Genomic DNA, 24,527 nt, shown 5'->3' with positions numbered 1-24,527 from the left:
TTGATCGATTCATTGTTTGTTTTTTTCCTTTAAATGTTTGTTCAGTCAAACGCAAAAATATTAATCAGAGAAATGAAGGACATCTCCACATTTAAGTGGGAGAAAAACATTGATTTTTTCATTACTATTTATTAGAAATAAATTGATTATCAAAACAGCAGCTTGATTTCCCTTCATATGATGAGATCAGATCCTTCAGCAGAGTCTCGCTGCATTTACTGCCAAGAAGCAGGAAGGACTCTGAGCTACAACGCTGCAGCGTCGTCTCATTACTGAACGCTGTGCTGTCGGTGCAGGTTCACACCGTGGTGCCGTCTCGAGCCGACCCGCGGGGAGGATTAAACCCTCGCCCAAATTATGGCGCCGATATTGGTTTCCTGGTAATGGCTGCGTTATTTGGCCAAAGATCTCCTGAGCTCCCCCTAACCCTCTTTGTGGGTTAATGTCCCGAAAACATTCTAACCTCTACAGGAGCTTCTGCGCTATAGTTTCACCAAACACAAACCACCTCCTGGCCACATTTAAGCCCCGCCCCTTTGTATCATTTAAAGTAAGGCTTTATAAAATATGTTGCCATTGTCTTCTTAATGGATAAAGTACGGTACCTGCCAGCCAGCCGGTCTTGGAGTTCATCCCGTTGTTGACTGCTGAGCCAGCCCAGCTCCACCTGCAGCACCTTCCTGCTGCTGCTGTTGTTGGCCAAGGGTCCTTCCTGACAGCGCTGGAGGACGCCGATGGAGGCGCTCTTGGGTCCCTGTCCTCCGTTCACTCCGTTGTTGTGAAAAAGTTCTGACAGCTCCGGGCCGCCACTCTGCAGCCGGCCGTCGTTGAACCAGCGGGCCAATTCGGCGCGTCCCGTCCGACCGTCCAGCTGGCTGAACTCCTCAGGGGAAGGCCACCGGGTTTGAGCAAAATCACCCACGAGGAGCGCCAGGGATCGGCCGTCTGGAGGAACCGAGCAGGCATTCAGACTGGGGACAGGGGGGGTATTGATGGGCGGGGCGGAACAAGGTAGAAGAGGGCTTTTGAGATGGCCCACCCCAGCGCTTGGCTTGTGAATCCCGTTCAACTGGAGAGTTTGGTGCTGCTGGTGTAGTTTTTTCTTGGTGATGGCCGCGCCCATCCTCTTGGTGCCCATGGAGTTGAGAAGGGCTTGTTCCAGGTTGTCGCGTAGCGCTCGGCGCTCCACGAACCAGCTGTCGATTTCCTGGTGTGACAGCCGGGTGGTGCCCGCCAGATTGTCCACGTCGCTGAGCGTAGGGAAGCTGTTGCTCAGGAAGTTCTCCTCCAGGACCTTCAGCTGTTCTGCCGTCTTTCCTTTCATCCTCTCTAGCAAGGGGAACTGGGTCAGCACCGAGGACTTTTGATGAAAGTCCGGTTTCAGCGCCGCTAGCAACCCATCAAAGTGTTGGACCCCATTGTTGTGAGCAAGTGGGGTTTGATCGTGGGGCCATTTGCCGTCCGTGCGAGATGTTCCGTTGGCCTCGGCCAGAGGAGTGAGGACCTTATCCCCTCTGGGGTAGCAGGCTTTCCCCTCCCCTCCCTGCTGCGCTTTCCTGCTGTCCAAAAGGTACCCTGAAATCTGGGTCGGAGGTTTGGCCGGAGCACGAATGGACTGGATGATAGTCGGCCTCCTTATTTCTGGGGCGACGGGCGGCGAGGAGTTTGGCAGCTCATGATTGGCAGCTGGCAAAGCGTGGGAATTCTGGTGCTTCTCTTTGGGAGTGATGGGAGCATTAAGAGGAAAAAGCATTGAGTTTTTATACGGCGGAGCGAAGATAGGCGGGGGAACTATCAGTGGCCTGGTTAAAGACTCGGGAAAGACTAAGGAGGGCAGCGAGACCACCGGTTTTGTTTTGGGGTTTCCGAACGTCGAGAGGACCTTCCCTTTGGACAGCAGGGACGACGACTGTGGCATTAAAGGCACGGCAGCGGATGGCCTCTTTGTCTCTGTGGTGAACAGAGAAACTGCTACAGGTCTCTTCATCTCCACAGGAACAGGAGGCGGAGCCATCGAGAGGCGGTCTTTCGGCGGGGGAGGGGGCGGAGGAGCCATGAGGCCCCTGTCTTTAGCGTCCCCGGAATGGGGAGCGACGGCCATGATGGGTCGCTTCGACTCCGGGCCAAACACCGTGGTCAGGTATGTCGGCAGCGACCGCTTAACAGAAGGGCGGGAGCTAACCGCGACTCCGGCAGGAGGGTTTGTGCCCGCGACCGCACTCAACCCGCTGGACATGGCAGTCTGCACGTGGCCGACGGTGGTGTGGACGAAGGTCTGCTGGGAGGATTTGGCAGACGGCTGAGAGAAGGTCGTCGCAGGCAGGGTGGTGAACGTGTGATGTGCAGGAGGGATGGAGCCGTTGAACATCTTCTTCCTGGCTTCTTCCACCTCCTCCGGGGACCAGGTGATGCCTTGCTTAAGCCGCTGGGTGGTGAACCAGACCTTAATCTGGTCCTCTGGGTGCTTGGAGGCGGCCGTCAGCCACGACAGCTCGGCGTGCGTTGGGTAAGGGAACTTGTTGAAGGAGGTGATCAACGTTGAGTTGTCGTCCAGAGAGGGGTTATATTTGGTGGTGTTCAATGGAACAGCTATTTTTGGTACAGAGTTGAAGTTGGGTGGGCGCTTTAGCATCGGGGCGACGTGGGAGACCCCCTTGAGGACGGTGGGTTCGGGGATGATGACTGTCCCGTTAATGTTCACCGCTGTGATTTGATCCTTCTGGACCTGGATCAGGTCGTCCCGCCGGCCGTTCTGGGTTGTCACCGCGGGCGATATGCAAGCCGGAAACGCGTAGCCGGCGTTGCCTTCCCCCACTTTGCTGCTCACTTCGCATTCAACAGACTTGTTCCCGCTTTCAATTGTCTGCTCCAAGATGGTCTGATTGTTCCGCTTTATCCTCTTGAACTTGAAGTTTGTCTCGCCCGGGTGCTGGCTCTCGTTGTGCTCCGTGAGCGAGTCGAACTTCTTGGCGTTGAAGTTGCAGGCGGCGCACAGGTACATCGGATTGAGGATGACGTTTGGGTGACTGGAGTCCACGTGCACCTTGAAGTCATTCAGGTGCTGCGTGGAGAACGGGCAGTACTTGCACTCGTAGCCCCTGGGCTGCTTCCTCCGGGACGCCGGGTTCGAGTCGACGTCTTGTCCGTCCTTCTCCTCAGTGGCTTCCTCATCTTCAATGATGGGAGGTTGATCCATCTCACTCGACTGCTCCTCTTGTTCTGATGGCTTGAGATTCTGGTTCTCCACTGGTTTTGTTTCCCTTTGTCGGTCTGGATTCTCCAAATTCTCCTCCTGTGGATCTTGGCGCTTTCCTGCAGATTCAGATGATGATTCTGATTGTTCTTTTTCTGCCGCCTCCCCGTCTGCCAATACTTCCACGTCCATCGGCCCCTCAGGGTCATCTTGCTCTTCGGGCGGTTGGCTGACGACCCGGACCATGCAGGGGGTGGAGGACTTCCTACGACTGGACATGATGGTTGCTGCTGGTGGTGGCGATAGTGCTGGTGTTGCTGATTGCGTTGAAGACACCGTGTTTTTTGGCTGCTGCGACTGCTTCTGCTGGTGCTGGCAGAGAACGTCAGCGCGTCTGCTTCTGAAAGGTTCTCACTGGGGCGAATCAGAGCCGCCGGCTGTGGATTCTGGGAGGTGGGCGGAGTCGAAGGTTCCAGCCTGCGAGAGGGAGGGCGATAACCGGCTGACGGGGCCGGCCCAGCACCGGCTGTGCAGTGGCGTCACCCGCTCAATGGCAGTGTCAGCTACCGACGTGGTCGTCATGAGAGGGCATCACGACAGCAGCGACTCTCGAGCTGAGAGAGACAGAGAGAATTACATGTTAATGCCGCTTGTGAAACATGTTAGGGACAAACATAGAAGTTTGTGTGAAGTGATGCGCTGCATTCACCCAGAATAAGACAAAGAACGGGAAGTGAGTATGATGGGCGGAGGCAGAAGGGTAAAAAACACGTCACTTTCACTTTTGTAAACAGGAAAAATACACTTTTGGTTCTATTTGTTTAGAACATGCGAGATCAACGCGGGAGCGAGGATAAAAGGAAGGAACATCAACAGAGATTTTTAGTCCTACTTGGGTCACTTGTACTGAAAATAAATGCAGTCTCGTACTATTAAGTGCTTTGGATCAAATGCTCCTTCAAAGAAAGTAAGTTGGTTATGAAGCAGCTAAAACCCCCGAGAGTTCAAATATGACACATGAATGACTGAACTTTTCATGAAGCCTGTGTCTTCTGATCCATCATAAAAATACATACAATGGATAAAAGTTGGTCATAGAACTGATTATTTATATTGCTTAAAACTGCCAAGGACCTCACTGAGTAACTTATAATCACATTAACAGTGGTTATAAATGCATCATTTAGAGATTATGATGTATTATAAAAATGTTAATTATAATCATCATTACAAAAAATAAAAATGTGCAGTAGTTATTAAGTATTAGTAGATCTTGAAATAGAATTCTTTATAATGTATTTTGATCGCTGATAAAGAAGCTATGGATTGTTTTTTGTTCTGATGTTGGACTGATGAAGTGAAATCAGTAGTCCAACATCAATAAAAAAAACATTATTTAATAACTTATTCTAAATGTATTATTTCAAAAAAGAAAGACAAAACATTGGACGCCTAATACGTCTGTGGTAGCAACCTGTCAATCACTGTAAGCCCCGCCCTAAAGTATCACTTCCTTTATGGTCTGTTTGACTCTAAATGAACCATCATTTACTAAATGATGCTGTATTGAAGAAGACTAGAGACTGAGACCATAAACTCATGTTTACAACGTTTACTGAGGGAATAAATCCAGAGAGAAGTAGAGTCATTTCCTCATAGACGTCTATGGGAGCAGAGGAGTCGCCCCCTGCTGGTCACTACAGAGAAGTAGAGTCATTTCCTCATAGACGTCTATGGGAGCAGAGGAGTCGCCCCCTGCTGGTCACTACAGAGAAGTAGAGTCATTTCCTCATAGACGTCTATGGGAGCAGAGGAGTCGCCCCCTGCTGGTCACTACAGAGAAGTAGAGTCATTTCCTCATAGACGTCTATGGGAGCAGAGGAGTCGCCCCCTGCTGGTCACTACAGAGAAGTAGAGTCATTTCCTCATAGACGTCTATGGGAGCAGAGGAGTCGCCCCCTGCTGGTCACTACAGAGAAGTAGAGTCATTTCCTCATAGACGTCTATGGGAGCAGAGGAGTCGCCCCCTGCTGGTCACTACAGAGAAGTAGAGTCATTTCCTCATAGACGTCTATGGGAGCAGAGGAGTCGCCCCCTGCTGGTCACTACAGAGAAGTAGAGTCATTTCCTCATAGACGTCTATGGGAGCAGAGGAGTCGCCCCCTGCTGGTCACTGCACAGAATGCAGCTTTAACGGGTGGAGCTGATGAATCGAGGCCCAGTAAGTAAAGTTAAAAAGAATAAATAGAATAAAAACAGCCTCACTGAGAACTCAGACGCTGCGCCCGAGAATGACGCTGAATCCAAGAACCACTTAATCAGGACACGGCGTTCCAAACCAATCACATGTGGACGCAATATACTCAAGAGTCCACTGCAACTACAAAAGTCTCCAAACCCCATTAAAAAGACATTAAATGTCTTTCATAGATTCGGGCAAAGACAACTTCACAGGATAATTACCCTTTAATCACGTAATGAGAGAGACTCAGCGACGAGATCTCCTGACAGCCATCATGCACACAATGAAGGAGAGAGACACCAACAACACAGAGGCAGGAGAGAGAGAGAGAGGGAGGGGGGGAGGGAGAAAAGGGGGAGAACAGGTGTAAATAAATACGAGAAGACAGGGAGGAAACAAGAAGGACAAATGCAGGTAGACGCAAGATAAAAAGAGTCAGAAGAGGGAGGACGTGAGAGAGCGCCCCCCAGGTGAGAGACGTCTAACTGGGCCGTGCACAGGGAGGGGGAGGGAGGGGGGGAGAAAACTCAAAGAGGGAGGAAATACAGACAATCTAACACATTCATATTAACTAAAGGAAATACCACAAAAGTCATGTGACAAAATTAGGTTTTGGTGCATTTTATATCTGCAGAGTCTTTGTAAAGGTGGAGGAGGGGGTGAGGAGGGGAGGGAGGAGCACATTTGGCAGAAAAATGGAGCGGTTCTCAACACTTAATTAGTCCCGTCCAAGCTGTTATTTGTCCCCAGTGTCACTTATGGTTGGACATGTTTCAGGCGTGTTCGGTGTCCGATGAGATCTACTCCCACCCAGAACACGGATTCATTACCACGTAACCCCAATGCTGGTTAGCAACCGACCCGCAACCGCGTCCCAGAGGGATCCAGAGTCAGTGGGACCCGATCCGGATAGAGGACCATCACAACCTAAATATGGAGGCGAAGGTCAGGCGGTCACCTGGAGACAAGAGGACCTCTGAAGCCCTGCAGAGCGTCGGGCCACGAGGAACGTTCTCATTTCTGATAAAAAAAAACATAACTCTAAATGAAACAGACCTTTGTGTAACTTCAGTTGAGGTTCACTTGAACAAACGACTGGTAGATTATGTTTTTAAATATAGAGGATTATCTAATGCAGTATATGCTTAGAAACTACTTCTGATGGTGGCGTCTATGTGTATATTGAATATTGTGCGGTTAACCCAAATCCCACGCAAAATAAATACTATAATAACATTTTTTGAAAGGTTTACACTATTTTGATACAGCAGTTTTTCATCCAGACGAGACGGTTCATTCCCGGCTCTCTGGAATCCAACATTTACATTTTATTTTTTTATCTGACGCTTTTATCCAAAGCACCAATAAGTGCATTTTAACCATAAGGACACAAACTCAGAAGAACAAGAAAGAACAAAGTGCAATTTCATCAAATAAGCCGATGTACAACTCGCTGTAGATAAGAACCGTTATAAGTCCAATGTAAGTGCTGCAGTTAGTTAGTGTGTTAGTGGAGGTAGAGTCTGAAGAGGTGTGTCTTTAGTCTGAAGATGTGAAGGCTCTCTGTGGTCCTGATGTCTTCCGAGACCTCCTTCCACCATTTAGGAGCAGGACAGCAAAGAGTGGAGATCTACCAAGATCTCGTAGAACCAGTTACACCCCGTAGTTACACATCCCAGTTTAAACTGGTGCTAAGCAGCTCCTTGATGCAGCCGGATTAAAGTTTTATTCATGGATAATACAATAACCGCTGCTCGGAGCAGAAACTCGGACCAGATAATGTGAATTTCCATTCATGTGTTCTACTTCTGTTCGTGCCAGTTTGCCTAAAAATACTCTGGAAGAGACCCAGATGCTGCCGAGGTGAAAAGGCCAAGGAGACATAAAAGAAGAGGGAAAGAGTGTGGGAGGAGCAAAGAAGAAGACATCGGAGGCCATGGCGTTTGGGAAGAGGAGGAAGACGAGGAAGAGGTGCGAGCTGCGCCGATGGGCCGTAAAGTCAGAGCAGAATGTAGGAGGTAGGAAACAGAAAAGAGACTTCTGAACGGACCGGAGGAGCTAGAAGAAGAAGCGTTGTCACGGAGAGGGAAGCAGAAATAGAAAAGAAGAAGAAGGAAAAACAAAACCACAGAAAACACTGTCGATGTCACTGGATCGGCCTCGAGTACTGACAAAAGGAGGGGGGGTCATATGCTCCTTGGCTGCGTCCCATTTCTCCTCAGTCACACGTCCGTCCATCCATCCATCCGTCCATCCATCTGTCCATCCGTCCATCCATCCGTCCGTCCGCCCATCCATCCATCTGTCCGTCCGTCCGCCCATCCATCCATCCGTCCGTCCGTCCGTCCGCCCATCCATCCGTCCGTCCGTCCGCCCATCCATCCGTCCGTCCGTCCATCCATCCGTCCGTCCATCTATCCGTCCGTCCGTCCGCCCATCCATCCGTCCGTCCATCTATCCGTCCGTCCATCCATCCATCCATCCGCCCATCCGTCCGTCCATCCATTCATCCGCCCATCCGTCCTTCCGTCCGTCCGCCCATCCATCTGTCCGTCCGTCCGCCCATCCATCCGTCCAGCTATCCGTCCGTCCGTCCATCCATCCATCCGCCCATCCGTCCGTCCGTCCGCCCATCCATCCATCAATCTATCCGCCCATCCATCTGTCCGTCCGTCCGTCCGCCCATCCGTCCGTGCGCCCATACATCCATCCATCCGTCCGTCCGCCCATCCGTCCGTTCGTGCGCCCATCCATCCATCCATCCGTCCGTGCGCCCATCCATCCGTGCGCCCATCCATCCATCCGTCCATCCGCCCATCCGTCCGGCCGTCCGTGCGCCCATCCATCCATCCATTCGCCCGCCCGTCCGTCCATCCATCCATCTGCACGCCCGTCCGTCCATCCATCCATCCGCCCGCCCATCCATCCATCCATTTGCCCGTCCGTCCATCCATCCATCCGTCCGTCCGTCCATCCATCCATCCATCCATTCATCCATCCATCCATCAATCGGTCCATCCATCCATCCATCCGCCGGTCCATCCATCCATCCAAGGACGAGCCGGAGACTGAAAGCGTCGCAGAGGAAGGAGGTAATGAGGACACGTCTCTTGAAACAAAAGATCTGAAGGTGACGAGTGTTCCTGATGGCGGGGGGGTTAAAGACGTTAGTTACTGGAGCAAACAGGGTCAAACAGGACGGGACAGAGACCCTCAGAAAGGAAGCCACCCGAGGGAGGGAGGGGGGGGTACTGGACCTCTCAGCCCACCAGACACCCCTCAGCTAAGTTTTATCACCGCTGTTCCTGGGGGGGGGGGGGGGGTAGACGAAGCGAAGGAGAGACGGTGATAAGACACTGTCGTCTGGAAACTAAAGGCGTCCCAGATTTAGTGCCCCCCCCCGGGCAGCTGAGTGTGAGAATATACGTGTGTGTAGGGATGCTGAATGATTGATCAAAGGACGCCTTTGTGTAGGCACCTCGTGCTGCTAATGCATCATTAACACAGCTGGCAGTGTGACCCAGCTCTCTGGGGGGGGCGGGGGGGCTATTTCCAGCTTCCTCTTAAGCTTATAGAGATACAAATCTCACTGCTGGTTATATAAGACTGCCTACAGAAAGGACGTCATGAGTGGTTTTTACCTCAGGTTGTTCCGGGGGGGGGTTTAAACCGCAGATTGTGTTGAAAAATCCCTTTCTCCTGAGAGATAATCTGTTGAAACGTGGCTGTGGCGGCTCGGACAGTCACACGCGTCACCCGAGCATCGCCACGCACAGGGTTCGGCTTCCTCACCGACCCGGCAACCGTCGCTATCGATAAAACAATGACAAGCATCCAGATCAAACAGGAAGTCAGTTCAGCTCCGAGTTGTCATTCATTCACCTCGACATAACAGAAGCATCACCCGCCGCGGTCCCTCCGGAGGCCCGCTGAGGACCCTGAGAGGGGCCCGGCGCCTCACGTTGGGAACCATTGACCTCTGAGGCCAAACGGCACTTTAAACATGAGAAGCGATGAATGTGAGGGGGGAGCTGAGTGCCTGGTGGATGTGGGGAGGAACAAAGCAGGCGTTTCATTGGCAGAGAACCTTGAGAGAGAGAGATTTCAGGACTCGGGCGATCTGCTGTACGACCGGAGCGACGCTTGATGGCGACCATCGAGCTGCTGAGCTTCTCAAGGTCGCGTCTGCGGAGCCAAATGTGAATGTGGCAGGAGGACCAACGATTACATTACAATTAGCTGACGCTTTTATCCAAAACGACTTGCATTGCATTCTTAACCTGTGGTTTTACATTCACATCAGGGGTTGAGTGTCTTGCTCAGGGACACTTCGACAGAGCAGCCAGGGTTTGAACCGCCAACCTTGCGGTCCCCGGCGCAGCCGCTCTGCTCCACGTGCCACCGCTGCCCCGCCCGTATCAGCTGATTATCAGACATTCTTCATGGTATCAAAGGTCATTTACTTCTTTTGTTGTTTTACAAAGACACAAATACTTTATTTAAGAGCTGAAATGATTGACTGATGAACAAAAAATAAATCCCAAACTGTGAGCAGGTTTCATGTTCTATATGTTCTATTTTGTTTCCAAAGAAGTTTCGGAGCCTCGAGATCGTAGCAGACTGGACAAAGAAGCGGTAGTGACCTGTCAATCAGCGCATAGCCCCGCCCTAAAGCCTCCCCTGCTTCATGGTCTGTTTGACTCTAAATGGACCATCATGCTGCATTGCAGAAGACTGAGACCATAAACTCATGTTTACAATGAGTAATTTCCTCATAGACGTCTATGGGAGCAGAGGAGTCGCCCCCTGCTGGTCACTACAGAGAAGTAGAGTCATTTCCTCATAGACGTCTATGGGAGCAGAGGAGTCGCCCCCTGCTGGTCACTACAGAGAAGTAGAGTCATTTCCTCATAGACGTCTATGGGAGCAGAGGAGTCGCCCCCTGCTGGTCACTACAGAGAAGTAGAGTCATTTCCTCATAGACGTCTATGGGAGCAGAGGAGTCGCCCCCTGCTGGTCACTACAGAGAAGTAGAGTCATTTCCTCATAGACGTCTATGGGAGCAGAGGAGTCGCCCCCTGCTGGTCACTACAGAGAAGTAGAGTCATTTCCTCATAGACGTCTATGGGAGCAGAGGAGTCGCCCCCTGCTGGTCACTACAGAGAAGTAGAGTCATTTCCTCATAGACGTCTATGGGAGCAGAGGAGTCGCCCCCTGCTGGTCACTACAGAGAAGTAGAGTCATTTCCTCATAGACGTCTATGGGAGCAGAGGAGTCGCCCCCTGCTGGTCACTACAGAGAAGTAGAGTCATTTCCTCATAGACGTCTATGGGAGCAGAGGAGTCGCCCCCTGCTGGTCACTACAGAGAAGTAGAGTCATTTCCTCATAGACGTCTATGGGAGCAGAGGAGTCGCCCCCTGCTGGTCACTGCACAGAATGCAGCTTTAACACATGAAGCTCTGACTTCACTAAAGAATTCTTTAGAAAAAGAATTCCACCCTCTTTAGTAATAAAGACCAGATGTATTTTTATCTTCTCTGTTCTTTTATTAACGTAAACGTCCACAGAGTCTAGAATCTTAAAACTGATGATGAAAAAGGCACTGGGGGGGTTCAGAGGTCAAGCACCTCCACCTGACTGTTGAATGTAAGAAAAACTGAATCATGTTTCACTCACACACACACACACACACACACACACACACACACACACACACACACACACACACACACACACACACCTCGTGGCCATGGTTTAGGAATGCAACAATTGCACTCAATTCTGCAGACTGTCTGCCCTCCACGACCATGAAATACGAATGAAACACAATTAGCAGTATTAAAGAACTTCATCAAGGCCAAGGTCTCCGTCCCAAAAGCCCCCCGAAACACACACACGCACACGCACACACACACACACACCAGCAAAAAGATAAATAAATAAATAGCCCTGTCCTTGGACGTCTGAACACTTGAAGGAATATTGACTTCTTTGTTGCTGCTCTTGTTGTTGTTTTTTTAAACGAAATAAAAACTTTTTGAAATTCACGCCTTTACGTTTTTATTCTCAGGTCTTGAAGCTCGTGACTCTCCTGCCACCCCAAAACATAATGGATGCAGTGAGTCATTAAAAAGTGAAAAGGCGAGGAGGGGGAGAGAAATTAGGAAAAGACAGAGAGACGGAGGGAGCGGCGCTTCATTTCCATGGCGTTACCACGGCAACGGCAGCACAGGAGAGACGGCGAGGGGCCCTTCTGCCGTCGCAGCGCCTCGCCGCCGAATATTAACCAGCCCTGTATGCTCAGGTGCTAATTAGGGGGAAGGGGGGCGGGTAGCGGGAGGAGGGGTGAGGAGAGGAGGTAGCAAAAAAAGAGACCAAGGAGGAGGAGGAGGAGAGAAGGATGAGGAAGGAGGAGAGAGAGAGGAGGTCAGGAAAGGGCAGACAATGGAGCAGGAGAGGAGGGTGAGGAGAGGGAGAGGAGGTCAGAAGGGGGCAGAGGATGGAGAGGATGAGGAGGGAGGAGCGGGGGATGAGGAACAGATGTTGAGTGGAAGAGGAGAAGACTATAAAGACAGATTAGAGAAGAGGAGGAAGAAAATGACGGAGTTCTAAGGAGGTACCAAAGTGTGGAACCAGTGAGAATAGAACATGGAGGAGACAAGGAAGCTCAAGAAGGATAGACGGAAAATAGAAGGAGAGGAAGAAAACAGAGAGGGAGGAGGAGAGGAAGGAGAACACATAAGAGGAGAGGAAGTATGGGAGGAGTCTTGTCTCCTCTGAGCCCATCAGATTGATCTGTTGCTCTCTGGTTGGTCAGAGGAGGACGAGGTGAACGAGGGAGGAGAAACAAAGGAGACGAGGGAGAATAAAGGGGGAGAGAGAGGGATGAAGGGATGAGACAGTGGAGGAGAGAAAGAAAGAGTCGGGTCAGTAAAACATGCATGAGGTATTCTGTGTGCTCTTGCGTGTCCTAACATCACGTGTGCGAGGACGTCTTTGTACGTGTGCGTCCCCGCGCGTGTCCTCGGCTAACACGCCACGCCAGCCGTGAGGCGCTCTGAATGCTGCGTGAGGAGGGAGCAGACTTACACCCTATGTAGGTCAGCGCCGCCGCCGCCGCCGTCTCACGGCACACGTCACCACGGAAGAACACGTGTGTTAAAGCTGCAGTTAACTTGATGTTTTTTTCATCATGTGAGGTGACTGTTTAGAGTAGAACATGTAGCGGCACCCGCTGAGGGAACTGAAAACAGCCTGTGTGCTGATGATGTAGCAACATGCTAACATGCTACATCACCACTGTGTAAGTGGACACAAGGCTAACTGCAGCTAACTGTAAAAAGCCTTATTGTGGCGTACGATGTCCTACAGGAGAGCTAACCATAAGCTAACAGTTTAGCATTCACTTTGACGGCTGACAGAACACGTGAATGAGGCCCCTGCGTCTCTACGGTTACATGATCAACGACATACGTCCGGTGCTTTGGACAAAAGGTTCCACCAAATGTCTCATCTGAGTGACAAGGACCTTCTTTTGGACGAGCTCGCTGCTCGTGCTGATGACAAATGATTCTAAACTATAAAATCCAAAGAATAATCACGACTGCCTCAACTTCTTTTACGAGGTATTATCATAAAGCAGAGGAATGACGTTATTAAATGTCGTCATATTTTATCATTTTATGGGATTTATTCTCATGTTTTATGTCTTTTGGGTCTGGAGTAAATTTAGGCTTAAACTGTAATTTTGTTAACAAGATAACAAGTAGTTGTGTTGCCTGAACCGAACAAAGAAGTAATCATTTTAAGCCCCACCGGTGGAGCCTGTGCTGCTCCCTCGGGTTCCTTTAATCATCTCTGGACGCGTCCGTCTCTCCGAGGACCTGTGACATCACAGAACGCACCGCGTCCTTCCTGAGCTCGTCGAGGAGCTGCGACCCCCCCCCTGCTCGCGGTGTGGTACGGCCCGGGGGGCTCAATCCTTAAGGGTGGGGAGGGGGATTAGAGAGGAAGGAAAGCGCTTCCACCTCCTGGTCCCATCGGACAGAAGACCCCCGTTTGGGTTTGTGAGGAGCGTGTTCCCGTCACAGAGCCCACCCTCCGATGAACGATTACCAGGGCGTCATTCCATCTCCACAGAGAGGGGCGGGCTTTGAAGGAGAGACCCGGCTTCTCCACGTCCACCAAGACGCGCTGCATGTGTCTCCAGACCTGCCGTGTTCACGTAGATCCGACGGGAGCAGCTGCACATCAGAGAATAAACGCGGTGATTATTATTCGGCGTTTAGAGGAGGAGCCCGAGGGGGGGGGGGGGGGCGCCCCGCTGCGTTATCTGGCATGCAGATCCAGTTATTAGCCGGGACGCCGCGCGTGTTCCTCCCATCGGCCCCGTGTGAACATCTCGTATCTCACTGATGAGAAACCTGGGAGGGATCAGCACGCCTCGCCTCGCCCGTTTCCAGGGCAACGCACGCCGGACGTACACGGAGCGCTCCCGCTGCCGCCGCAGCTCCTTCGGTGAGCCGCGTCCTGAGGTCAGAGGTCAGAGTGGGTCTTCACCGCTCGGGGGGGCTTGAACCTCTCAACGCTCCCCACTCAATCTCCACGAGCCGGCCGAGGGAAATCAAAGTTGAATAAAGGGAAATCAAAGTTGAATAAAGGGAATGAAAAGGAGAATAAATGATGACCGCGTGGAGCCGCTTCCCTCTGGGGGGAGTTGAGGCCGAAGCTCGGAGGAGAGAGAAGGAGAAACAGGAGGGCGATCAGGAAACAGAGCTGGGGGGGGGGGCGAGGCCGGCGACAAAACACAGAAACGTTTGCCGTTTCACGCTCAGCTTTGACTTCTAACGCGGCGCCCGAGCTCCACTCGCCCAGCATCGCGTAGGACCTCCACGTCAGCAGGTTTCAGGCCGACGACTCCGCCTGATGGAGCTCCAGATGGAGCGCCACGTTCCAACTCTGTGCATCATTTATTAATAAGGTCTGTGGTGTTACGCTTAATGAGGTCAACGTCCTCCTGAAAGCACGCCGTGTCTCCTGGCCCCCGGGGAGCCGGCGTTCCCGGTTACCTGTGCAGGTGTTTGTGTCGGCTTCTGTGCAGCGATTTGAATCCAAGAGCCGATGGTGACGCCGGGATGTGTGTGTGTCTGTGTTTGCGTGTCTGTGAGTGTGTCTGTGTGTGTGTCTGTGGGGGCCGCATGGAGGGTCAAAGGTCGTTGAGTAGACGTCCCTCCAGAGAGCCCTTGAGCTGGACACTGAACCCTTCAGCAGGCCCCTGTGACCTCTGACCCCTCAGCTCAGAAAGGGAAAAAAAAACAAAGGCGGAATAACACACACACACACACACACACACACACACACACACACACACACACACACACACACACACAGACACACAGACACACAGACACACAGACACACACACACAAAGCCGCCCCTCCTCAAAGGTTAAGCTCTCCTCCATTTGGTTAAATGTTTTGAAAAGAGGAGCTACTCCAGAGGAAGGAGGGGGGAGGAAATGGTTTAGGTGGGACAAACATCAAAGGAGAGAGGAAGGAGGGAGACAGGAATTGAGGAAAGGAGTGTTAAAGGGTGAGGGAACAAAGGGAGGTGATGAAGGAAAGAAGGAGGTATGACTAAAAAAGGAAGGATGGAGAAGAGAGGGAAGGAGATAGACAGGGAGGCGTGGGGAGGGGAGGAGAGAGGGAGGGAGGGCGGATGGAAAGAGGAGGAGAGGGGTGGAGGCAAAAGGTGGAGACTGAAGGCTGAGGGAGAAAGGAGGAAGGAAAGAGGGGAATTCACAGGAAGAGGATTAAGAGAGGAGGAAAAAAGGGAGGAAGGAGATTATTCAAAAGGAAGAATGAAGGAAGGGAAAAGGAGAAAGGAGGGATGGAAGGAGACGAAGGTTGAAACAGGAGGAGAGAAAAGAGGATGAAGGACTGAAAGCGTGAATGAAGGGAGGAGGAGACGATTCAGAGCTGAGAGGAATAGAGGGGGTAAGGAAGGAGGAACATAGTGAAGGAGGCAAAGAGACAAGCGTTAGGAGCTCAGAGGAAGTAAAGGAAGCGAGATGAAGGGAACAAAGATGACTGGATCAAAACGGAGTGAATAAAGAGGGGAGGAGAGGAAAGAATGGAAGGAGGGGAGGAGGAGAGGAAAGAATGGAAGGAGGGGAGGAGGAGAGGAAACAATGGAAGGACGGGAGGAGGAGAGGAAAGAATGGAAGGACGGGAGGAGGAGAGGAAAGAATGGAAGGACGGGAGGAGGAGAGGAAAGAATGGAAGGAGGGGAGGAGGAGAGGAAACAATGGGAGGATGGGAGGAGGAGGGATGAGGGAAGGATCGAGGAGGCAGGGAGACGGTAAGAAAGGAAAAGGAGGTTAGTCACGCAAAAGAGGAGTAAAGCTGGACGGAGGAAAGGAGCAGGTGGGGGAGAAAGGAGAGGAGGAATTTATGGAGGATTAAAGGGAGAATCGGGAGAAGGGAGGAAGTTTGTCACGGAGTAAAGAGGATGGAGTGAGGAGTAAAGAGGAGGGTTGGAGGAGTAAAGAGGAGGGAGGGAGGAGTAAAGAGGAGTAAAGAGGAGGGAGGAGTAAAGAGGAGTAGAGAGGAGGGAGGAGTAAAGAGGAGTAGAGAGGAGTGAGGAGTAAAGAGGAGGGAGTGAGGAGTAAAGAGGAGTCAAGAGGAGGGAGTGAGGAGTAAAGAGGAGTAGAGAGGAGGGAGGAGTAAAGAGGAGGGAGTGAGGAGTAAAGAGGAGTAAAGAGGAGGGAGGAGTAAAGAGGAGTAAAGAGGAGTGAGGAGGAGGGAGGAGTAGAGAGGAGTAGAGAGGAGGGAGGAGTAGAGAGGAGTAGAGAGGAGGGAGGAGTAAAGAGGAGTAAAGAGGAGTAGAGAGGAGGGAGGAGTAGAGAGGAGTAGAGAGGAGTAGAGAGGAGGGAGGAGTAGAGAGGAGTAGAGAGGAGTAGGGAGGAGTAGAGAGGAGGGAGGAGTAGAGAGGAGTAGAGAGGAGGGAGGAGTAAAGAGGAGTAAAGAGGAGTAGAGAGGAGGGAGGAGTAAAGAGGAGTAAAGAGGAGGGAGGAGTAGAGAGGAGTAGAGAGGAGGGAGGAGTAAAGAGGAGTAGAGAGGAGGGAGGAGTAAAGAGGAGTAAAGAGGAGGGAGGAGTAAAGAGGAGTAGAGAGGAGGGAGGAGTAAAGAGGAGTAGAGAGGAGGGAGGAGTAAAGAGGAGTAGAGAGGAGGGAGGAGTAGAGAGGAGTAAAGAGGAGGGAGGAGTAAAGAGGAGTAGAGAGGAGGGAGGAGTAAAGAGGAGTAGAGAGGAGGGAGGAGTAGAGAGGAGTAGAGAGGAGGGAGGAGTAAAGAGGAGTAGAGAGGAGGGAGGAGTAAAGAGGAGTAGAGAGGAGGGAGGAGTAAAGAGGAGTAAAGAGGAGGGAGGAGTAAAGAGGAGTAGAGAGGAGGGAGGAGTAAAGAGGAGTAGAGAGGAGGGAGGAGTAGAGAGGAGTAGAGAGGAGGGAGGAGTAGAGAGGAGGGAGGAGTAGAGAGGAGGGAGGAGTAGAGAGGAGGGAGGAGTAGAGAGGAGGGAGGAGTGTTGGGTTGGAGCAGCTCATCTCAGGCTGAATTAATTTAAATCTCATCAGGCCGCCTTCTAATACCTGATCAGTTCTGCACGGAGACAAGGGACGTAATCGCATTAGAGCCGCCACTCTGCACACACACACACACACACACACACACACACACACACACACACACACACACACACACACACACACACACACACACACACACACACACACACACACACACACACAACCTGTGCTGCATTAACACACAATCACACACTGTGCATGTACCAATGTCAGCACGCTACCAGTAGTGTGTGTGTGTGTGTGTGTGTGTGTGTGTGTTCATGCTGAGTGTGCATGTGTCTTAAAACCAAAACACACACGCTGCGTGAAAATATTCCCAAACATCATGCATGTAGACACACACACACACGTGCGCGCCTGCTGTCTGCGTGGATGCACATGGATGAATGTGTGTAAACACACACACACACTCTCTCCGGTTCCCTCGTAGGGGAAGAGGCTCATGGGAAGTTATGCGCCGCGCTGTTGACGTTGGCTGCAGCGGGACGAGCAGCTTTACAGCACTGAAATGTGTGCACACACACACACACACACACACACACACACACACACACACACACACACCCCTGTAGGACAGCTGGAAACACCTGGTCTGATCTTTTGCTACTTTTGTTCTAGGTGCGTTTGTTTTTCATACCTGCGGCTGACAGGACGGGCGTAAAGGACGCCGGTTTTCCGGTCTTCTGTCGTACGCCGCGCCGGCGTTCCCCGTCTCCTCAGAGACCTGGACTCTGGGTGCGTTTGTTTGAATTTGCTGCAGACGGGTGGACAAAGGTCGGGGACGCAGGAACACGTCCAGGTTTTACTGCAGTAGAACCAGTACTTCTACAGAACGCCAGTATTTCCCAGCCAGCGGCGCTGCTAGCATTGCTAACTGTTAGCTTCTGGCACTGCTAGCAGAGTATTTTTATTTCTCCAATAGTATCAGACCTGATATTGGTATAAATACCAGGTCCAATCCTATGTTTGTGTACTAATACTCTAATCTGGGTCTCAGCCTGCAGCCATACGCCGACGTGGCGTTAAAGCGTCCGAAACATGGCACGCTTTTATGTTTAATACTTATTCAAACCGCCAATTATTAACGTCCCTGTTAGTATCACATTAACACAAACTTTCAAAGTTACTTTGTCACAGTGAGAAAGGGAGTACTATCTGCAGTAGTGGAGTACACAAGTACCCGGATGTGAGTAATGGACAGAGCTCTCTGATTCATTCATGTAGAAACACGCACACGGATCATGAGTCACGTGATGACTGGACGGAGGCGTGGGGAATTGTCGTGCGCGCGGCCCGGCGAGCTCACGACTCCGTGTGGAAACACGTATTTTTAAAGCGTCTCTGTTTGAGGGTGAAGACGCTTCCAGCGACCCGAATTTCTCGGTGAATACGGTGAAGTTATCGGAGCTTCATTGAATGAGCTTCATCTCGAGAGAAAAAGAAGGGCACCGTTTATTTAATTCGCAATTTGGCCCCAAGCGAAGGTTTGATGTCCATGAAAGGGACTCAATTTGGCTCATAAATACTGGCGTCAGTGCATTTTTAAATATTTCTATTTCTTTTTTTCCATCCAGACATCTGGAAATATATTTATATAAAAAGAGAAACCTTGATGTTGGTGAGATAAATCCTTCGTCTCAAACGTGACTGTGTGCCTTATGATCCTTCTGATTTCACCTGAAGGCTTTGATTGGTGATCGATTATGAACATAACAGCTTTATTATTTAGTAGCGCGTGTGAACTAAAACGCAGATTTGGTCAATCATTGTTCTTTGAGACGATTAAGATGTGAACTACGGTCACAAAGCTTTGTACATCAACGTGGATGGAAGGACGATGCGTTTCATTGAGCTGTTGTAGAGTGAACGCTGTCGTGGTGACGTCACTCGTGCGGTTTTTTAACGGCTCTTTTGAAGCCTCAAGTTTGACGTTTCAGTTGTCGCCATCTTGTTTTTCTCAAGCAGTTAAAAGGAGGAGACAGATTATTCCAGAGGAGGACGTAGAGACTCATGTCTACGGAGAGAAGTAGTCATTTTCCCATAGACCTCAGTGGGACCGGAGGAGTCGCCCCCTGCTGGTCACCACGCAGAATGCAGCTTGATCTGTTTGTGTGGAACTGACTGTACATCAAACAGTCATCGGACCGCCAGTATGTTAAATATCACACATCCGCATGAGCCGTTAGTGTGTTTCACACGCTGCTTCTCACACCGCAACATGTTGATGTCAGATTCTATTTGAATTAAATCAGCCTTTAAGCAAACAAACCTACAACGTTCATCGCAGCCAAAATAAGAAATACGCCCAAAAAATATAAAATAGTGATATTTCTGATCCTGACCCCCCATGGAGCCTCCCGGCTGACTTCCACTTAACATCCAGCTGGATTCACCTTTTCTCCACCTGACTCCATCACATCAGCAGCTTCATGAGGAACCCCCCCCCCCCCCCCCCCCCTCCCCCCCTCCCACACACCCACACCTTCTTTTGTAATAGCGCATCATTTAATAAGAGATGTAATTCTCTCTGCTTTTTGTTGGCCGAGCCGGTCGGAGACGGAGGAAGATGCTGCAGCTGCCAAACCAGTGTTTTCACAGCCTGGAACCCGGCGTGGCACAGACACACACACACACACACACACACACACACACACACACACACACACGTGCAGTGGCTGTGAATAACTAGATACTGACAAGCATTCTAGACAAATCTGAAACATACACGTCCCCCAAAAAGAAGCAGAAATGCAGAAATACACACACACACACACACACACACACACACACACACAGACACACACACAGACACACACACACACACACATTAAACTGTTCGCATTGAGTGGAGAAGAACAGTCGCCATCAGAAGGCCTTGTTCTTGGAGCAAATAAGTCTCCCCCTCTCTCCCCCCTCCTCCCCCCGTCTCTCAATCACTCCTCCGGTGCAGTTTGGGCTGTTGCCATGGCAACGCGCCGAGTCCCCTGGTCGCTGGAGGGAGAGAGCGCTACCCCGCTCGTCCTGCCCAAAAATCCACTACACACTACTTCAAACTGCGTGCGTGTCTGTGTGTGTGTGTCTGCACGTGTGTGTGTGTGTGTGTGTGTGTGTGTGTGCGTGTCTGTGTGTGTGTGTCTCTGTGTGTCTGTGTGTGTGTGTGTGTGTGTCTCTGTGTGTGTCTGTGTGTGTGTGTGTCTCTGTGTGTGTCTCTGTGTGTGTGTCTCTGTGTGTGTGTGTCTGTGTGTGTGTGTGTGTCTGTGTGTGTGTGTGTCTCTGTGTGTGTCTGTGTGTGTGTGTGTCTCTGTGTGTGTCTCTGTGTGTGTGTCTGTCTGGGTGTGTCTTATTTCTACCAAAAAGCAGCAGGTCGGTCTGCGTCTGCCTCTCTTTGTCTCGGTGAGACGCGCTCTGATTTACGGTTATGGATTATTGATCGACACGCGATCATCAGTTCAACACAAACACCACTTTAATTGTGGCCTCATTCTTGCGTTCGGGGTCCCGTGACGTTTGCCCACCTGAATGAGAAGAAAGACGCACAGCGAGTGTAGTTTTTAAAGCTCGTGGCCACGAGGAGAAAAGAAATAACATGTTGGCAGCGAGCGGATCCGTGTGCAATTAGAGAGGAAACGTTGAAATAGGTACAAGAAGCAGTTATTAAGGAAGCCAGGAAGTAGACATTTTCTATAAAAGTACACAGAATAAATAAAAGGAGGATAAAAGAGGAATAAAATAAATACAAATAACAGCAAAGACGTTTTCTGCGGCAGCATTTGTTCACTCAACAGGCGAAAGGGGGGGGGGTGAATATGGAGGACAAGTGAAGAGAATTGTAGAGGGAGGAAGAAGGAGGGAGGGAGGTGAGAGGGAGGAAGAGGAGGGAGGAAGGTGAGAGGGAGGAACGAGTGGAAGTAAAAAGACAGAAAGATGATGAAATAACAGGGATGGGAGGTGCGATAACAAAGGGGGAGAAAAAGAGGGGAGGAGGAACTGAAGAGGCTCAATGAGCCTCACCTGCCGGCTCTCTGATGTCTGATGGACGTGGATGGGACAGGGACGGGACGGGGACGGGACAGGGACGGGGACGGGGACGGGAAGAGCATGTCGTAGGACGGGAATGATTAGAAGAGGTTAGAAGCGCTCTGATTGGTGCGCGATGGTTTTTCGTAGGTCCCGTTCTTCTTCCACCCATCAGTCTTTCTGTCCCTCCTTATTGTCCTCGTCCTCATGTCCTGCTTTTGTCTCATAATCCCCCCCCCCCCCTTTGATTGTTTTTTCAAAAGCCTCCCAAACTGCGGCGTCCTCCCCCAGCGTCTATTTGTTTGTACATGAATAATTTCTGGTGACAATCGGCGGCCTTTTCATCGCTCGCATGCCAACCTGAAGCCTGACACGCTCACTTTCTTATTTCTTTTCATTTTTTGCCTTTTATTTAAACGGCTGCTTCGACAGGTAGATGTCAAATTTCTTTTTCTGCTGTCTGTTGATAAATACCCCCCCACCCCCCGCTGAGACGTTACACAAAGGGTGGTAAAATAAATAAAACTGTCCCAAATCAACCACCGACCAATGAATCACTAATGAAATAAAACATCCAAAACCCGCATGAATCAAGTGCTATACTTTCTGTATAGAAAATGCATATAAATATATATATATATATATATATATATATATATATATATATAAATAAATCATCGAATGAATTAAAGCTGACTGGAAACATTTGACGTCTCTTATTCTAAATAACTTCGTCCTTTGCCAACAAACAGGCGGAAACCTTTGGTTCGTTAAAGTGAAGTCGTGTTAAAGCTGCATTCTGTGTAGTGACCAGCAGGGGGCGACTCCTCTGCTCCCATAGACGTCTATGAGGAAATGACTCTACTTCTCTGTAGTGACCAGCAGGGGGCGACTCCTCTGCTCCCATAGACGTCTATGAGGAAATGACTCTACTTCTCTGTAGTGACCAGCAGGGGGCGACTCCTCTGCTCCCATAGACGTCTATGAGGAAATGACTCTACTTCTCTGTAGTGACCAGCAGGGGGCGACTCCTCTGCTCCCATAGACGTCTATGAGGAAATGACTCTACTTCTCTGTAGTGACCAGCAGGGGGCGACTCCTCTGCTCCCATAGACGTCTATGAGGAAATGACTCTACTTCTCTGTAGTGACCAGCAGGGGGCGACTCCTCTGCTCCCATAGACGTCTATGAGGAAATGACTCTACTTCTCTGTAGTGACCAGCAGGGGGCGACTCCTCTGCTCCCATAGACGTCTATGAGGAAATGACTCTACTTCTCTGTAGTGACCAGCAGGGGGCGACTCCTCTGCTCCCATAGACGTCTATGAGGAAATGACCCTACTTCTCTGTAGTGACCAGCAGGGGGCGACTCCTCTGCTCCCATAGACGTCTATGAGGAAATGACTCTACTTCTCTGTAGTGACCAGCAGGGGGCGACTCCTCTGCTCCCATAGACGTCTATGAGGAAATGACTCTACTTCTCTGTAGTGACCAGCAGGGGGCGACTCCTCTGCTCCCATAGACGTCTATGAGAAGATGACTTCAGTAAACATTGTAAACATCTCAACCTCTAGTTTCAAGACAATAATTACAACTGAGCGAACTTGTCAAAACCATCGTAGCCTTTACGAGACGCTCCAAAGAATCTTTCTTTAAGAAAAAAGGAGCGCTTCTTTATCGTCACCGCCTCAGGTCCACGCACCCATCGAGGTAGATGAACTTGGGTGGAGGAAGATCACAAGAGAACCACATGCATTTTTTGCAAGCCACTCGAGGGACTCGAACTTGCCGACAGCCATTATTAGCCATTTAAGTTAGCTTGGCTAATGTTAGCGCAGGTTAGCGCGGGTGCAGTCGGCGAGGGACGCTGGGCTGACGGAGGGCAGCTGACGGAGGGTCTCGAGGTTTAAATGTTTACCACTGAGTGATCGGCTCAATGACAGAGAGACGACGTTCTCCACATGTTGCTTAACACGAGAAACTATACGAATAAAATCTAAGAAAACACTTGACTCTGTAGACTACGGCCCAATGTGTAATGCAATGGAACGTAAAAGTCTTATTACTGTCATGACAGTTGCATTCTAAGCTAATTAAGTATATATATATATATATATTTTATTTTTAACTAAAGGTTAAATGTTATTTCAAAAGTTACAAAATTGCTCCCAATTTCTTATAAAATGTCACTAGTTTTCAGTCAGTGGGGATGATTGACAGGTCTCCAATAGACCATAAAGCAGGGGATGGTGTAAATAAAGTTTCCTCTGCTATTATAACAGGGGGGCCCCTGTGAAGGTTGACCGAACTGAACCGCCTGCCCCCCCCAGAACAAGATGGCGACGGCTTCAGGGTGAAAACACCTTTGACTTGAGTCGTACTTCCGGGTTCCTAAACAGTCACATCTACTAACTATCGTGGAGAAGTAGCCTACTGGGAATTAACCATCCTGCCACAGGGACTAAAGCCAGACATGCGATGTAAAGACAGGTGGAGAAGTAAATAAACCAGCTCCAGACAGATGTGGAAGATGAGCCAACATCTGTGGAGCGAAGTGAAGAAGAAGAACGACCAACCACGGAGAAGCAGACATTAGAAAAGGCAGAGTTGAGGTTTCACATCCCTACATCGCCGCCCTGGGATGACCTCAGACCACCAGGAGCTCCAGCTGTGGCTCCTCGCTCCTCATATTCGCCTCCAGATGTTTCAGCGGCTTCCCGAGCCGGCAAGCGGAGCGACATCTGGACGAGATATTCCTCGCACGTGGAAAAAAGACACGGCGAAGAAGTCGATGTTTCAGAAAACATCAGAACACGTCGGATAATCCACATATGGATTATTATATACTGTGATATACTGTGTGTGTGTCCCTCGTACCTAAAGAGAGTAAGTGACATTCCATCAGACACACACACACACACACACACGGACGCACGCACAGACACAGACGGACGCACACACACACACACACACACACACACACACACACACACACACACACACACACACACACACACACACACACACACACAGAATAGTTTGGCTGCACATCTTGTCCAAACTCGGTTTCTTTGTCTCACTTTCTCTTTTTCTCTCTGGTTTGTTCCCTTTGTTCCTCGTTCTTTCACACACTTTACTTTCTCTGACACACACACACACGCACACACACACACACACACACTCGTCTCTATGTGGACAAAGCTTTTATTCACTGGAGGTTTTGTTCAAGCGGCCTGCAAACTCACAATGGGCCTGCGGAGACGATCCAGGTCTGACTGACTGGTTTCATTTGCTGCCTGTGATGAAGTTCAGAGGAGAATGCAGGATGTTTGTGATGCAATCTGTGTGTAAGTATCTGCTAAGTGCGTCTCTTTGTCTCTGTGTGTGTCTGTGTGTGTCTGTGCATTCAGCCTCTTAATATGACGCAATTATGAATT

The 24,527-nt window shown here is 50.3% G+C and overlaps 2 protein-coding genes across 3 annotated transcripts in view; one reads left to right on the top strand and one right to left on the bottom strand.

The window, feature by feature from the left end:
• The window catches only part of LOC120826543 (zinc fingers and homeoboxes protein 2-like), a 48,378-nt gene that overhangs the window by 2,286 nt on the left and 21,565 nt on the right, over positions 1-24,527 (bottom strand). For both annotated transcript variants that reach the window (XM_040188924.2, XM_078081013.1), the window contains one exon: positions 606-3,807. In XM_040188924.2, the coding sequence (XP_040044858.2) occupies positions 606-3,472 (2,867 nt within the window). In that variant the 5' untranslated portion in view covers positions 3,473-3,807. The remainder of the gene's footprint in view (positions 1-605; positions 3,808-24,527) is intronic.
• LOC144383611 (uncharacterized) lies at positions 7,372-10,074 on the top strand. The gene is made up of 3 exons (XM_078081882.1): positions 7,372-7,453; positions 7,658-8,565; positions 10,027-10,074. The coding sequence occupies exons 1-3, from the start codon at positions 7,372-7,374 to the stop codon at positions 10,072-10,074; spliced, it is 1,038 nt and encodes a 345-aa protein (XP_077938008.1).

Source organism: Gasterosteus aculeatus, chromosome 10 (assembly GCF_964276395.1).
Source record: "Gasterosteus aculeatus chromosome 10, fGasAcu3.hap1.1, whole genome shotgun sequence".
Classification (NCBI taxonomy): domain Eukaryota; kingdom Metazoa; phylum Chordata; class Actinopteri; order Perciformes; family Gasterosteidae; genus Gasterosteus; species Gasterosteus aculeatus.
The sequence above is the reverse complement of the archived record's forward strand: the minus strand, read 5'-3'. Positions and strand labels throughout refer to the sequence as shown.